The sequence below is a fragment of the Sciurus vulgaris genome, assembly GCF_902686455.1.
Source record: "Sciurus vulgaris genome assembly, chromosome: 7".
Taxonomy (NCBI): domain Eukaryota; kingdom Metazoa; phylum Chordata; class Mammalia; order Rodentia; family Sciuridae; genus Sciurus; species Sciurus vulgaris.
The window spans coordinates 92,820,787-92,838,576 of record NC_136467.1 but is presented as its reverse complement, the minus strand read 5'-3'; the positions used below and the strand labels follow the sequence as shown (position 1 = coordinate 92,838,576).

The window sequence follows — 17,790 nt, the reverse complement described above, 5'->3', positions numbered from 1 at the left end:
TCTGACACTTGAAGTATAGCAGACCCTCAAATATTTGTTGAAATAATTATTGAATGAACAAAGGAAATATAATAATGTTTTGGAAAATCATATGCTTTCACAAAAAAAAAATTTTTTTTAAACTGCTCTGAACATCTAATTGGGAAAGACAGGAAAGACTTGATTCTCTATAAACAAGTTTACTAAATATTACTGGATATAAATGTTATTTTTTGAAAGTCTGAGGAGATTGGTAACATATATTAGTCTAGAAAGGAACAGTGTATACATGGCAGGGAAGGGGGAGTAAGCCCATGGAGGATACAATGAAGATGGTCTAGAGGTGAGGGAAGGAAGCACATCTTAGGGTCAGTGGGGCAGGGAAGACAGATCTAAAGGAATGAAAGGTAGGCCCTTGAGACAGTTTGCATTTGGGTGATAAAGAAAATATTATAAAGAACTTAAATATGGAGATATCCACTGAGACCCACAGCATGCTGTGCCCCTCAAACTCATATGAATATAAAAGCCAGCCTCTACTTAAACATTTTTCTGTTCTTCTAGAGCATTTCTGTAGGTCTCACTTAGTACTTGGCAATTTTATTTTATCTTTTTTACTGTGGCCCACTCTAAAACACACAGTTTACATCAATATATGATTGAAAAGAGTTTTACAAAAATAATATTTACTACTTTATGTGTAATACATTCTGGTACTTTCCATTCTTTTCTATTTAGTTAAGAAAAATAGACCTTCTAAAGGTCATTACTCAACATTGGAAGACCCTTGTTTATTTGACATATTTCCTAAGATTGAGAAATTTATTTCCCAGTGATTGAGATTAAATAGGAAGTTCTAATCTCAGTTTTCCAATCTCTTTTTAAAATGCCAATTCTATTAGAAATGAATATTTCAGTGTTGGGTGATCAAGGAATTCAATTAAAAGCAAATATAATGATTTCAGTGAAGTCAAGCATCTTCATCTTAAGACACTTGATGACAGCACATATTGCTGTTACATGGGTCACATGGATCATTCCTGTACTAACCATCAGTAGCTCAGGTCACCTGGTTAGGATCCTGGAGTAATATTTCTTCTGTGATTTCAGTGCCAGATACTTTTACCCTTTGCATATGAAAGGGTGGATTATATATGTGGAAGCAACCATTAACATGATAACATGTTTCAGTCATTTTTTTTTTTTTTTTCTGCTGCTGTGACTTGAAGACCCAACAAGAATAATTTTAGTGGAGGAAAGGTTTATTTGGGGCTCATGGTTTCAGAGGTCTGGGTCCATAGACAACTGGCTCCATTCTTCAGGGCTTAAGGTGAGGCAGAACATCATGATGGAGGAGTGTGCTAGAGGGAAGTGGCTCCCATGATGATCAGAAAATAGAGAGAGACCGTGCTCTCCAGATACAAAATATATACCTCAAAGTTGCATCCCCAGGGACCCCCCTCCTCCAGCCATTCTGTACCTGCCTAAGATTATGAGAATCTTAATCTTAGGTTAAGATTCTCATAACCCGGTCATTTCTCTTCTAAACATTCTTGTATTGTCTCACACGTGAGCTTTTGGGGGACACCTCACATCTAAACTATATGATACTATAATACAATGATAAGCCTCAACTCTGTAGTTCTCCAGTTTTCTTAACTAAGTAAGATCTGATAAGAGTTCTTCTGGTGTGTAATACTAGTTCAACTGTAAAGTTCAAGACACAAGGTGATGCATGAGAGCCTGTGCTCAGAAAGCATTGTGCAAGTAGAAAAGTTGACTGTTTTCTCAAACAGGAGTAGGGTTGATAGGGAAGGTGGTAGGGTATGACAATTGAGTGCTTGCTCTAAATACAGGATTTTGAACTTCAGAATGTGGCTCTGGAGCTTGTTAGCTCTGTGACCCTAGAAAAGTTACATTGTGCTTCAATTTTCATTTCCATAATTTGGGATAAAAGTACCTACCTTACAGGGTTGATGTAAGGGTTCAATTATCTATACGAAATACACAGTATATGGAATATAGTAGAGATCCAGAAATTTAGCTACTGCTATCATCCAACGAGTTGAACTGATGGAGTGAAAACCCAAGTCTCTGGACCACAGGTAGCTACTGCCATTGTAGGTGTATATTTGAAACCTTCCTGCCAAGAAAAGGAGGTCAGATGTTTCTCATGGCACCAGCTAAGAAAGTATAGGCATTACTTATTCTTCACTTGTTAGGGAAAAGTGCAAGGAATGTGTCAAGGGAAAATAGGAACAGAGAAGAAGCAATTAGTCCTTAGGAATGATGCTGCAGGGCCATTTTAGAGTTGGAGAGCAAGTGGATGAGGAGAACAGGTAAATCAATCATGGGGTTCCTGGCTCAGTGAAAACTAAGTTGAGTCCAGGATCACAGCTCTCAGGTGACAAGCACTCCACATTATAAATGGCTGCTGTTTTCAATGCTTAACAGCCTGAGAGGACTCCCTACTGTTTCTCTGTGGTAGAAAGTCTTGTATAACTAGCATCTCCTTCTAAGTAGTATTTAAACTTTAACCTTAATCTAAACATGAAAATAAGACACCCAACACTGAACAACTTACTTAAATGAATGAAATATTAAGCAATGAATTTTGCTTCACAAATCAACATGATTGAATCCTGTCATAAACAAAATTTAGAAGATGGCTGCTGGCAGACAGGAGCTAACAAGCTTCATAAGAAAGCACAAAATTGTGCACAGAGAAAGGAAGTTTTAATAATTTGTATTATATACAGTCAAGCATGGTAGTGCACACTTGTAATCCTAGTGACCAGCCTCAGCAACTTAATGAGAATGTGTCTTGAAATTAAAAAATAAATAAATTTTAAAAATTGAAAGGTAGCTCAGTGGTATAGCACAGCTGAATTCAATTAGAAAAAGAACTTGTATCTATATAATTTGCATATACATATATGGTACAATCGACTAGTAAATGTTATACAATACAAATAAAGAATTTTGACTACATTAAAACAAAATAAAATTTGCGTTGTGTTTTTACACTTTTAGAATCTCCCATTTCCCTCAGAATCAAGGGAATATTGAGATTTGCACAAGAAAAATATACAGATGGGTTTTCATTGTGATTCTGCTTATTATCAAAGGTTTTTCTTTAATAAATTATCACTGAAAAATATATTAGTTTGGTGGGACTGCTGTAACAAAGACACAGGTTTGGTGACATAAATGAAAGAAATTTATCTTACCCTTTTGGAGGCTAGAAATCAAAGATCAAGTGTTCAGCAGATTTGGTTTTTCCTTTTTCTTTGCCTCATTGATGGCAATCCTCGCTTTGAGGTTTTACATGGCTTTTCTTTCCCTCTCTGTGCACATGTATCCCTAGTGTCTCTCTGTTCTATTCTCTTCCTCAGAGGACCCAAGCAGATTAGATTATAGCCCTCCCTCATGCCCTTCTTTTAATTTCCTCTTAATGGCCCTATTTCCAAATAAAGTTAATCTGAGGTACTGCTATTAGGGCTTCAACATAGATTTTTTTTTTTTTTTAATGGGAGTGAGGGTTGGTGGGGGGATATAATTCAGCTCATAACAGGAATCTTGAAGGACTGAGACTTTCTTGTATTAAAAAGGTGTGTGCCTGGCATCTTCTCCCAGGACAGGCCTGCCATGGCTGCCACCATCAGTGTCTCAGATAAACCTGTGATGTGTGCTTGCTTTCCTTATGTGGTGGCCCTCAGGTGTACCAGCCAACCTTGCCCAAACTTGAGGGACTGGTCCTCATCCCATTCCTCTCTTTTGAAGCATCCCCCAGACTAGGCTCAGTAGAACATGCCTGGAATCTGAGGTACGGGGGAGACTGGGACAAGAGGATTACAAGTTCAAGGCCAGCCTGGGCAATTTAGCAAGACTCTGTCTCAAAATAAAATTTAAAAAGAGCTGGAAATGTAGCTCAGTGTTAGAGTGCTTTTCTAGTATGTGCAAGACCCTGGGTTTGGTTCCCAGCAGGGCAAAAAAAAGCATCCTCTGTCTGGATTTGATATTCCTTTGCCACATTAGTTGTGATGTTTTTATAACATTGGTTGCTCTGCCAGACTTCCTTGGAGGGGAATAATCATACAGCATACTTAACCCTGTTAATATTGCTTTTTACCCTTCTTTTTTGAATAAGGATATAAAAACAGCATTGAGCTCATTCATCAAAGGACTGAAAAATTGGATGTTTTCTTCTTTTCCTTAGCCTCATCCAGTCTCTCAGCTGACTCATTCTGCCACCTCTTACTAGAGTTCTTCATGTGAAATTTAGCATGGACTGGTATTATTTTATAAAACGTAGCCCATCCATCTATTCAGAAACTCCATGAGGCAAACTCTCTGACATCATGGCAGAGTAAGATTAGCATGAAACATAGCCAGTGATTCCTGGAGCAGTGTTCTTATGCAGTTTTGAAAACAAGTCGGGGCTTCTGAGAGATTGTGACTAAAAAAGAAGAAAAGGAAAACAAAAAAAAAGGTGTCATTAAAGGTTGTTTTCTTTTCCCCCTAATCTATTGCATCTTGGGAGATATTTGTTTCAACAATCTGCTCTCACATTACTCTGGGCCTAGCAGATTGCAGAAGTCAAGCTAAAACAGTCCTGTTGCTCTTAGGATCCCGGTGACCATAGCCCTCAAGTCTGGTCATCCCACATCCCACTTGCTGTGAATTAATAATCTAGTCCTCCCAATGAGCTCTACCTTTTGTCTGCTGATTTCCCAGTGGCTCAATATCTTGTCTCTGAATCATATTCCCATTGGTCTTGGTCCCTGAAATCCACCAGGTAAGGCATCCTGAATTAAAATCTGCTTTCTTACTGAATCCTTGATAGCTTCTAAGTGCCAATAACTAGTGCATGTACTGCTTGGATTCTGAGTAAAAGGATTAATCCATAGTATTTAAAATCCTTTCTCCAGATCAATTGTAAGTTATTTTGCCTATTTCCTGTTACCAAAAAAAAAAAAAAAAATTCTTAGTTTTAAAAAAGCCAAACACATTGGACAAACTAAACATGCTTTGTACAGTATTGTTGCTTAGACTCGATTTCATTTCTGTATACTTTCTTGAATAGGAGACCTAGAAGCAGAGTCACAGTCAAATCACATATGAGATGTCATCCACACATTAATCTATAATATGGGTGTGCTCATGGTTTTATGTGTTACACATTCAATTGTTGTCCACCAAGTACAAGACTAAAATGTGAAACCTACTGCACTATACTTTAAACTGTGCTTGGATTTGTACCTGTCAGTCTCTGAAATAACCTCACTAGTGGAGCACCTTCTCTCCAAACTTATTTTATTTTGTCACCTGTCACTCCTGCTTCTCTTCTTCCCTCATCTGTCTTGCTTATTACTCTTCCTCTCCAGTTGGTCTCCAAGGACTTTACCCCATTCTACACTGCTTCTGATCATCTCAGTATTTTAATCCTCAAAGCCTCCAGTTTTCAACTAGGATTAATTATTTACAAATTTTTGTCTTTTGAAATGTAGATTGCAGTTAAACCTGTCTGTTAGACCATCTTCTCTCAGCTATATTGAAGAGTCCTCATACTCAACTTGAACAAAACTAAGCTCACTTTCTTTTTCCCAGCAGCCTTTTCATATGTGGAATTCAGCATGTATGACTCCATCATCATCCTAAATGACATAATCTAGGGATCAGAGATTGATGTTGGGGTCTGTACTTTCCCACCTGTGTGGTCTATCATTATGTCATGCTGTTTTCCTAAGCCAAGCTAGCATCATCTCTGGCCTTAGTAATTTTAGACAACTTTCTGACCTTCCTGTTTTTCTTTATCTTACACTTTAATTTCTACTCAGAAACCAAAGCAAGACTTCTATTTTTAACAAATTTTGTCATACAACCACTGTGGAATCAAGTCCTCAATTTGTCTGGCTCCTGTCTTTTTCATCCTCTGTGAATATACTCCTCCTTCTAACCTATCTATTTCCCTTCCAAGACCACTCCACCTATGTTTCTTTCTTTCTGATTATCTTGTCTAGACTGTTTCTTATCCAGGAAATTTGTCCTTCCTCTTCCCAGTATTTTCAGGAATTCTTTCCCTCGGGTTTCCCCATGTCTGTCTCCTTCTCACCATACTGGTCACATCTCCAATATCACCTCAGGAAGGTTTTTTCTGCTGACTATTCAAGCAAAAGTGTTTCTCATTGTGTGTATCTCTGTATTTCTGTCTCTCTGTCTGTCTGTCTCTCTCTCTCCATCTATCTTTCTCTCACACACATAACACAAACAACCTGCCCTGACTTAATTGCTCCATTCCTATAACCTACTACTATTTTTAAATTTGCCTTAGTCTGTTTCTGATATTATAACAAAATACCTGGTAATGGGTAGCCTACAGAAAATAGAACTGTATTTCCTCACAGTTCTAGAGGCTCAGTCCAAGATCAAGGCACCAGAGCAGTCTGAGATCTTGGTGCCTGTACTTTCCTACCTATGCAGGCTATTGTCATGTCATACTGAGACAGGAGAAGACACATTGTTATTGCATCCTCCAGAGGGAGGAATGCTGTGTCCTCAAATGACAGGAGGCAGAAGGACAAGTTGCCAAACACTACCAAAAATATTTTTATAAAAATGGGTCTTAATCCAATTTACCACGGAGAGAAGGCTTAATCCCCATCATATTGGCAACATCTACATTTTGGAGGGGATATATTCAAAGAATTGCAATCACCATCTGAAATCCTGGGCGTGGGCAGGGAGGTACTGAGGATTAAACCCAGGGTGTATGTGCTAAATGCTAGAGTTACATCCCAGTCTTGATACCATCTTTCATAATTTATTGACTTACTGCCTCTCTTCACTCATTAAAGTGTAAGTTTCATGAAGTCAGGAACTCCCACATATCTTTTTCATTCTTGTCATTCCCAGAACTCAGAGAAATACCCAATATAGAGAAGTCATTCAGCAAACATTGTTTGAATAAGCAAATGCACTTCTTCTTCTAGGTATTTTCCATGTCTTTCTTGACCCTACCATTCCCACAAGTACTTCTTTCCTTTAGGCCTTCATAATTACTACCATGAGCTACTGATAAATCACTCTTTGTGATGCTCCTTTCTTTAGTCTTTTTCCTTGCCAAAGCCCCCTCCACTTTGCTATCTGAGTTTATTATTATAGCTCTCCTTATGCATTCTTTTGCTGAACAAAGCAGTATTTATAGTACCAGGTGTATTCTGCAAGGGGTGGGGTTGGTAGTGATGGTAGTGGAGGGTTCCCTGTGTTTGGCAAAGCTGTGTTTATGAATGAAGAGGACCCTTCCTTGGGATAAACACCTACAGCTGCTACTTCTTCATTTATTAGGCCCTGTGACTTCTCAAAAGTATGTATCTGTGTTCAAGAATGACATCGAGACTTACTAATGCTATTTAAAATAGAGTGTTATCCCATATTTACTCAGATAGCCTATTTTCTTGTCTGTAAAAACAAGTCTCATGTTTCATTCCCTGGACATATTGAGGACCCTGGCACATTGGAGGCATTGATAACAGAAGAGGGTGTTGAACTGGAAAGGAGACTGCAAATTAGGTGGAGGAAATTTTTTTTTTAATTACCTCAATGTATAGTCAATTGCCTTGTCTACCATAGGTCTGCAGCCAAGTGATTTTAAATATTTGAATGCTTGCACTTTGCCTTACGCTGTGCCCTGGAGACTCGGGAGTGAACAAGTAGAAATAATCCCAACTATATGGTAGGCTGGTAGAGAAAAAAAGCCCTAAACCAATCAGCCTACAAATCTTGATTACAAATTGAGATATACTTCCAAAGAAGGCTATACAAACTTCAAGGTGAGAGAGAGAAAACATGCAAGCCCATATACTTAGGGAGAGTAGTGATCTGATGAGATCCCACTGAGGAAATTCCACATAGATCTAGACATGAAGGGAAAGAAAGGGTTATCCCAGTTAAGAACAAGAAGCAGAGCAGTCCAAGAAAGGGAACAGCAAGTACATTGGACTATAGGCAGAGATGAAAATAGTTGTAGTGCAGGAAGACCTCTGAAGAGCTGGTGTATAGAGTGTGGGGCAGGATATCATCCGTGAGGTTAGAGAGGTAAAGGAGTTGGACCTTGTAAGGCCTTCACCTCTTCTCTAGATGATCTGTCCTATGCTCTACATCCTTATCCTAATAGCTTGTCCCTGTTCCCTTGTTTAGCTCTTAGGCCATTTGTAGGGTTACCCATATGTTTCTGGTCAGGACCAAAACAGTTCTTTCAAACCCTCATTTCTACCTCATTAATCTTGTCCTTTAGAGCTTATCTTTCATCTTTGTATGCAAACATGTTGCTGCTGGGTTGATGAAGAAAACAGTTCCTGTGAGATTTTAGATATCTGAAATTACTAGCCTAATCTGTAATTTTATTTCCATGAGGAGTTCAGCAAAATCTAAATGCTAAGAGTGCTTTAACATAATTATAGAAAATGGTATATAATCCATAAGAAATCTGCCAAATGGAAGCCAATCAGAAGTAAAACAAAGAAATATTACTGCTTTCCATAGAATACATGTTTTTTGTCTCTTATAGGCAAATCTAGGACCTGCACTTTAAAATTCTCAGAAGGATTTGTCCTTCTCTTTATAGTGTATATTTACTTCAGTGATTTTCATACTTCCTGCAGAGAAAAATACAAAAAGAGTCATGCCTCTTTGACCTTTGTGTCCCACAACCACTTGGCACAGTGCTTCTTAGTAGGTGTCTTATAATCACTACACTGAAAACCCCTTCTAGCACAATGCATTCTTAGGATGGAGAGATTTCTACAGAACAAATTATAGGCCCAGAAGTTAGTCATGAATCAGTTCTGTGCTCTAAATATTGCCAAGAGAGGAAGAGAGATTAAATGGAGATAGAAGAGACTAGCATTGGTTGTGAAAGTCTGTATTAACATTCTAGATATATATTTGCCATAATGTGGCTATAAATACAAATCATGCAATCAGTCATATAAAAAACAGAAAACATAAAAGGAATACAATCATAAAGCCTTTGTACATCAAGCACTTACCAGGTTTCAGGAACTATGTTGAAGAATTACCTCCAAGTTTTACAATAGCTCTTCCAGGTAGCTATTTTTATTCCTTTCATACAGATTAGAGGACTAAGGCTTAGCTGGACAGCATTTACCCAGGACCACACAATTAATAATCAATGAACAAAATTTTAACCCATGTCTTCATAGCTCAATCTCCAAGAAACTGTGACTCTGCTGAAGGCATTCAATTTTTGAAATCAGCCTAAATCATAGGGATTTTTTTTTATCAAAAAAGAAAACACAAAACAGAAAAATAAGATGCATCTGATGCACTTATTTCCATCATGGAAATAAGTGACCTGATCCATAAATCATCAGCATAACAGCACCATTAGCAGGACTCCTTAGGAACAGCAACAAGCACTATCCCTGCTGCTATGGAAGCGGAGTCATACTTTGTTCAGAAATTCGATCAAGTGGCCTGAAATGTTACAAGTGTCCTCTCCAAAATACTGTCTGTCCTGTTCATTCTTCTGTCCTATCTTTTGATCTTTGACAAAAGTCAAAGTGAATTAATATGTAATAACTAATATTAATATACATATTTTTCAGTATTTGGGTGACAAGTCAGAGCAGAGGCAGCTCAAAGGAATGGTGCTGAAAACCTGAAGCATACAGACTTTTCACCTTGTTTCCTTTAATTTAGGAGTTTATTAGTATCTGCTATGGGAAAGGCATTGTATATGTTTAGGATATATGAATGAATCAGAAAGACTTGGTTTTCCCATAAATGCTCCTACATCACCCTCGACATGGAGGCTTGGCTCTCTGTGCTCCTACCTGGCCTGCACTAGGGAACTACTACTGATTGTTCTGAACCAATCAGCAGTGAGACCGCAGGAGAACTGCAATCTCTACTGCCTGCCCACTCTAACTTAATCAAGTCCCATTAATTGGCCTTGGAAAACAATAAAATGTTTCTTGTACTCTATGTTTGGCTAATGTTTATTTTAGCAATTTACATTTTTATGTTTGCCCTTTGATGATTAAAAAAAAAAAACTGAACTCTGAATTTATTATTTTCATCAAGGAATTGGATGTGAGCAGTGACCTTCATGTACAGCAAGAAGTCACTGACCCACTGTTAGTAAAACATGCTTTGTGAACTGTTTTCTTTTCTTTTTCCAGAAATGGAGATGCATTTGCACAAATTGCTTCCCACTGCCTTAGACTCTCTTGTTAGCAGCAGCACGCATTTTGTGTGAAAGGTGGCAGGGGTTAAGATGCAGGTCGAGGTCCTAGGCTTCAGTGTAGCTAACTGGCATGCACGGGGATGAGACCTGCAATGTTTGCCTCATTAGCACCAAGTCCCATGCTGAGTTAACCAGCCATAGGCAATTGGAGAACTCTGAAGGTTAATTCTTTCTGCCCATAGATAGAGTTGCAGCTCAATGGACTAAGGCCTTAAAATGTTAACACTTCAAGAGTGAAATTTTAAGTGAAAAAAAAAGGGCTCTACAAAAAGGTTAAATGAGTTGAAAACCGGTCTAAAACACATTTGCCTTTTTTCAAGTGTTGCATAAAATATTCTGGAACATTTATAGAGGTTATGACTCGAAACATGTTTCAACCATGTGATTGCCAGGAACTATTAAAATAAATAGCTCAAATAGGGCAATTAAATATAGATACTAACAGTTTCAAACCACAAGAGTAGAGGAAATGAAGCTGTTTTGTTTTTCATCTAAAAACACCCAGGTGAATTTATTCAGAATTAGAGCAAATGCTTGTTTTGAAAAGCTAGATAGCGAGGAAGACAGATAAGACTAACAAATCAGTTATTTCTACGCTCAAGGGAGTCTTGTTGTAAGCTAAGGTGTCAGTATGAGGCAATGCTTCTGCTAAATTACCTGCAGACCAGCTAGAAAAGATGGATTCTGAGGACACAACCAAGCAACCACCATCTACGCAGTTAAAGACAAATGTCTTAACTGGACACTTAGGTGTTCTATGACCCTAAGTCACTGCTTTTCTTCAACAGGCACCCTGGGTTCCTTGTCCGGGGTCTCGTGTCTTGATGGCACAGTATAATGCCAGAGGACAAAAATGTTTCACTCTGGTAAAAACAACAACAATTACACAAACAGCCCCTCACAAGTAAAATGAGTACTTAACAGCTGAACAGAACATTGTCAATGTGTCCACAGTAAATGGAGAATGAACATCCAGTAGTGCTTGTCCTTATGGAAAGAGAAAATGAAAATTGAGTGATTCGAAAATTTTTCATATTTACTTAGGTTCAAGGATAATGGCAAGGATTTGGAACTTTAATAGGAACATGTTACATGTCCACTTATTCCTCCGTGTTAGCTCTGTGGCAAAAGTCAGGAGTAAAGGACAATAATTCAGAATTAGCTAAGATTTACCAAGTGTTATTTTCCAGGAGCCAGGAACTTAAGAATTTTCTTTTAGTATTCTTATTAGGTAATTGAAAAAGTATAAGAGCCAGTAATCCAACCTTGGGAGCCTCTTGCCTCAGCTTTACTCATAGTCCATAATCTCATGATAATCCCCCCACATGGGATGCCAGTGCTCATACCCAAGCAAGCACTCAATCACTGATTCCCATCCCCCATCCACTACAATGTTCTTCAAAACAATAATATAAGTAACAAATCATGGTTTGAAATTAGCAGAGTAGTTTGTAATAGCACAAATACAGGCAACTTTCCTTATAGAAAGAATCAATCTCATTTGTATGGAATAATTATACGATGACATTATAGAATGGAATTGAGAGACTAATGAAACAATGAATTGCGAGCAAATGTCTTACCTTTTCTATTTGCTTCTGGAGTGAAGATATGGAGTTACATAGGAATATTAGGATATGGGTCTAAACAGGGGTCCTTAGAGATCTGCTAGAGTGGGTGGAGTCATAAGACAAATTGCATGTAGTGTCACAACAGAAAATCACAAATAGGTGTTATTGAAAAGCATATTCTCTCATGTAATATTAAACCTTTTATCTAATTTAATTTACAGAACTTCTTTCAAATAGTTAGCAACCTTCTAGATGAAGAAAACAAGGAAAAATGGGAAGATGCACAGCAGGTAAGGTTTGGGTTATTTTAGAACTTCAAATAAAGTTGGCTACATAAAATGTAAAACACATTTGAAGAAATTAATGATTTCCTCCTTCAAAACATAAAAAGATAATTTTAAAAGTCATTCTAGAGTGCAAAATAATTATCCATCAAATGATCTTTTTCTGATGTCAGTCTATTGGAGGAATAATGTTTATATATGCAAAAAACATGGAGCATGTCCAGGTGATTTGTAACTTGAAGGTTATGTATTTTAAGGAGCTAATACAAAATAGACTTATTTCCTGTCTAAAGACAAGAAAATGCAAATCTAAAAAGCACATATCTCAAAAGAAATTATAGGGTATCTATTGATAAAATTATTTCCATTTATTTTATTTTTTCATAAAATCTGGATCAAAAAACATATGTGTACTTTTAGTTCAAAGACAAGAATAGTTATAGTGAAAAAAAAAATTGTATTCTGATTTTTTGTTATGCTTTTACCAATGTAACAAATGACCTTATTAGTTTAGCTACTGATTCATAATGCCTTACATTTTCATTTGTGCTGTGCTGACATATGGTCAGTAAGATTTTTTTCTAACATTGTAGAAAAGAGGATTTGGGGTCAAGAAATGGAGTATAATCTTGTTAAAAAAAATACTGTGGATATTTAATTTAACCAGATGTTAAACTTTACATTTTCAACCTGACCCTTTCTAAAACTCCTATGAAAAGGCAATCTTGAAAAAGAGATTGGATATTTCTGAGGTTCAGATGAACCATTTACCCATTTTCCTTTCATAGCCCTATTCCAGGCCTTCAGGAGTAAATCATGCCCTTTGTTCCCACTGTGGTAGGAGCTCTAAAAATAGTGCAGCGTGGTCCTCTTTATTTTCAGTACAAATTCTGTGCTTCTGGTCATGGCAAGGAAAAAAATCCCTCCTCAATAAGATCCTGATCTATCTTTCTCTGCTAGTTTGAATTATGTGCTTGTCCTTGGCCTTCATCTGGAGGACACTCTCATTCACTCACTGTAAGGAAGTGGTGTATTTCCCTGGAATGCAGCTGCAAAGGAGAAGCACATCTTCCCAGAATGCTGGGGATTATTAATTTTGGATATATTTAGAACAAATATAGCATACCCTTTTTAAAATAAGACTGCACTTCATCATATGGTCTTATTTACTGTGAGATAGCAACTTGAACAGATGGAATTGTGGCAGGACTCATCAATGGAAATATCATGAATCCATAATTCATCTATTGTGAATTTGGGGTTATTCTATTCTAATTTTTAATTTTCCCCAGTGGTAATGATCCTTAATGTTGCTTTAAAAATGACAACTTGAAATTTTAAAAAATATCTATTTTGTAGCTTTTAGTAAAAGGTGCTGTCATAATTATAGCCACATGGTAAATGGGTCTCCAAGTTTGTGGCATAAATGGTGGACCTCTTGGAAATAAGGTTGTTTAAATTTTGCTAAAAATAATCCTCATAGTCCCTTTATCTTATTTGAGAGGAATAACTTCAGCAAAAGTGAAATAATAGAGAACTGTGTGCATTTGAAAAACTAGCTGAGCAAAATGGTGAACATTGACATCAGGTTTTTGCCAACAAAATTTACACTTTTAAACAATAAACATAGTTACTTCAGAACTTTTTTATTACCCATCAGCCCCAGATATGGAGGATCAAACTATGTTTACATAAAGCATTCTACTAAAGACAGCATAGTAAAGTAAAAAAACAAAACACACCAAAAAAGGCTGAACTTTATATAGCAGTATTTTATACATCACCATGATCGTTGGATTTGACAAGTCCATTTTAGTCAAGACAGGTCATTTCGGTCATGTATTCAGTTCTGCATTTCACTGTTAACCTAAAAAATTCATGTGTCTCTAGGACAGGAATGGACAAACTACAGTCAGTGAGTTCAATCCAGCCTGGGGCCTACTTTGTGAATAATGTTTTGGCAAAGAGCCACCCCTGTTCATTTACATATTATCTAGGGCTGCTTTGGTGCAACAAGGACAGAGATGAGTTGTTCCAACAGAGAACCCCATGACCTGGAAAGCCTAAAATATTCAGAAATAGTTCGCCAATCCCTTCTCTACAACATTTGACTACTATTGAGGAAATACAATTAAAAGCAACCTGAAAAACCTTTCCACAAAGATGGAAGAGAAAGAAAAGAGTTTTATTCCTGGATAAGCATTAAACCAGACTGTGATATATATATATATATATATATATATATATATATATAGGCAATCAACTAGGACAGAAAGGAACCTCATCCTTTATAGAGCTAAGTAGCCTCAAGAAAAACAATGACTAGTGCTGGAGGGAAGAGGCCTTAGCAATGCCAGTTGTCACACATAGTTCTTTATAAAGTCCCTTAGTAATTGGAGGTGACCATGTTGTTAGCTAATTACCTCTATTCATAGGAAAATTAGTTCCTTATATCCTTATGATGGGGGAAAATTTTGCAACTTGAAGTCAGGCTCAGGTAGCCTCTGAAGTCTGGTTGCCAGCCTTCTCTGAGGCAGGTGTGCTCTCTTCCTTGATGTTTACATTTCAGAAAGAAACATCACTGGATCTTTAAGCTGGTGGGAGCCATTTTAGTTTTTCAAAAAGATTTACATACATTTCAAAGAGACAGAGAAAGAAATTTATAGTTAGTTTCCTAAGGTAAATGCTCTTTAGAAGAAGTGGTCTATTTCCAATCAGAAAAATACACCTCTTGTTATTAGTTTGTATTTATATGTCCTTGATATGTGCTCATACACACATTCACCTACACAAGAATAGGAAAAATATAGTAATAGCAGGAAGTTTTAAAGCCAACAGAAGTTTTATGCACTTACTTGAAGTGGGAATGACAAATGTTCAGAATTCAGATTTAATTATTGAAAATGTAGGTAAGAAACAGGACTTATTTCCCAAAACTTTCTGAAGTTAAAAAATTCCAACTCTTTGTGACATATGTCTTAAAGTGTAATATCCATTGTTCATGTCTTCAAGAGCATGCGAGTGAATATCCTGTGGATAAGTGGTGCTTGAATTTTAGGTGGGCACAGCCACAAGCCCCTACAAAACTCACACTCTACCTGCTGCCTGCCCTGCTCAACCTGTCTTCCTCTTACTCCAGTTCCTTCCAGCACTCACTGTATACTTTCCTGCTAACCCAAGCTTCTTTCCCTCTTCTGTATCAGACTTTGCAATGCAAAACAGCTAGAAGTCTGTAATCCACTTAATTTTTCATGGCTAGACACTGCAGTGTTACTCAGTAGCTACAAGAAATGAACCTGACTTCAAAAAGACTTTCTGCTCTAATGTGGTTATATAATGCAGACTGACTTTATAGGCTTTATGGGTTACACATGCTAAAATGCATGTGACCTTTCAAATGACCTTTGCATTTCACACCCTGTTGGAATATGGCAGCATACAATTGTTTTTAAGAAAACACACATTCATTTGTACTGTGTGAGGTACCATGATGTTGGAAAATACACTTGGGAAAAGGAGACAGCTCTGTCATTAAGGTAGGCAGCTAGGTAGGTAGGTAGCTACAGAGGTGGTGGATAGATAAATAAAATGCATGTAGAATCATAGAATAGGTAGAGATAACTACTGCCTCAGTCACTAGCAACAATATGACTTTATATATATGTATATATATATGTATATGTATACACACACACACACACACACACACACACACACACACACACACATATATAGTTTGACCACCTCAAGTTTCTGTTACTTGTTGCCTGAAATAAATATAATAACCTCACAGGTTTTTTTTTTTTTTTCTGTATGTACATGTAAATCATCTACACTAGAGCTATTATTATAATCCTAAAATTATTGCTAATAACACTCATATAATGACTATTATAATTATTAAAAATAAATGTTTAACCCAAGATATTTTATTATGTGGTACATTTAATACTTTGTAAATATCCTCATGGTAGCAATAATAATTGTTTTTTATTCCTATGTCCCCCAGATGGATACTAAGCTAAAAATATAAGTGCCTAATTTCAGTGTTTGTTCTGTGTTATATTTAAGTGAGGGAAAGAGTCCATCAAAAGTAAAGTCGTGCTGTTTCTGAGTAGACAATCTGGTAGGTATTTTGAGTTTCCTTAGATTTATGGAGGATTAATTAGCACTTCATATCACTTCCAAAGTTCTTGCTGTGTGGCACCTGGTGTCATTCTCAACTATTAATTCAAAAACTACAGCTGTTTCCAGTTGCAACCATTTCTTCAAATAAAACAACTCATTTGTGACCTCATTAGGTAGTGGTTTTTTTCATACTAGTTCTTCCTTTCATTATGTGGACTTTTTATTCCATTCTAACTTTTGCTTATTTTTCTAGATTTATCCAGGCTCGATAGAATTAATGCAGGTGATTGAAGATTTTATACACATTGTTGGAATGGGGATGATGGACTTTCAGAATTCATACTTAATGACTGGAAATGTAGGTAAGAAATAGGATTTTTCCCCAAATCTTTCTGAAATTTAAAAAAAATTGCAAGTATCTGCGCCATACATTTTTAAGTGTAATATCCTTGTTGATATCTTTCAGTATATATAAATAAATATATTGTGGATACTTGTCTGATTTTTAGATGAAACCAGCCCTATGTGCATTTTACACACACACACACACACACACACACACACACACACGTTTCCATCTGCATGCATTTGTATGAATGCTATGGGCTTGTGTGCATCTGCACAGGTAAATGTAAAGGATAATATGTACTTCATTTTCCTTTTGCCAAACAGTCCTTTCTATCCAACCTAATTTTGAAAAAAAATATTATATATAGAAATAAACTCCAGTGATCCTGGACAAATATGGATCTCCATTGCTTTACATACATTGTTCATAAGGACACTGACTTGCTTGTATACTGGATCTCCCAAGCAGGTGCTGAATGTGTTGGAATACTTCAAAATACCTTTAAGGATTATAAGGAAAACTGTTGGCACTGCAGTTCTCTTAAGTAGCTTCCAGGAAAGAGTGGGCCTCTTAGATCCCTCTAATGAATCCTTCAATGCTAAACACATAAAGTAAAAGCATATTTCTTCCTTTGTTGCCTCTCATATTTTCTCTTACAGTGGGGTGGAATTACACATAGCAGCAAAACCTACACACACTTGCACACTGCCACAGTTACACTGAGCCAACACAATTATATTAATCAAATGACACATTTCTCTTTGTAGTTAAAAATTGGCAAAAACAAAGAAATGGTATTTTTAATTATACCCATCGAACTGACACGTTCATGGTTTTCTCATTTCTTTAAAGCTTTTTCTCACAATGTTATCATGATTCAGAAAGATTTCCTTTTATTTGGCATGCTTTAATAGTTTGCACATGAAGACCACTGAACTAGAAATAATATGTGTAAATAAACATATTTTATCACATTTTAAGCTTTAGTTTCTTCAGGAAGAGAGATACCTTGGTTAATCCCCTAGGATGGTTCAACTGGTATGGAAAATAATATTTTTTTATGATTAAGACTCTTTTTGATTCATTTTACACTTGATTTCTTCGGAAGTCCTTAAGTTCTGCAGAGACTCATTTGTTCCTAGCATACCTTCCACTGGGTGGCCTCAGATTGTAATTGGTTATGGCTAACCACTGATAATCTTCTTCCTT

General features: G+C 36.7%; 1 protein-coding gene across 1 annotated transcript in view; it reads left to right on the top strand.

Annotated features, from left to right (window-relative positions):
- Positions 1-17,790, top strand: part of ADGRB3 (adhesion G protein-coupled receptor B3) — a 684,429-nt gene that overhangs the window by 334,841 nt on the left and 331,798 nt on the right. The window contains 2 exon segments of the mRNA XM_079147374.1: positions 12,042-12,110; positions 16,486-16,594. Coding sequence (XP_079003500.1) covers positions 12,042-12,110; positions 16,486-16,594 — 178 coding nt within the window.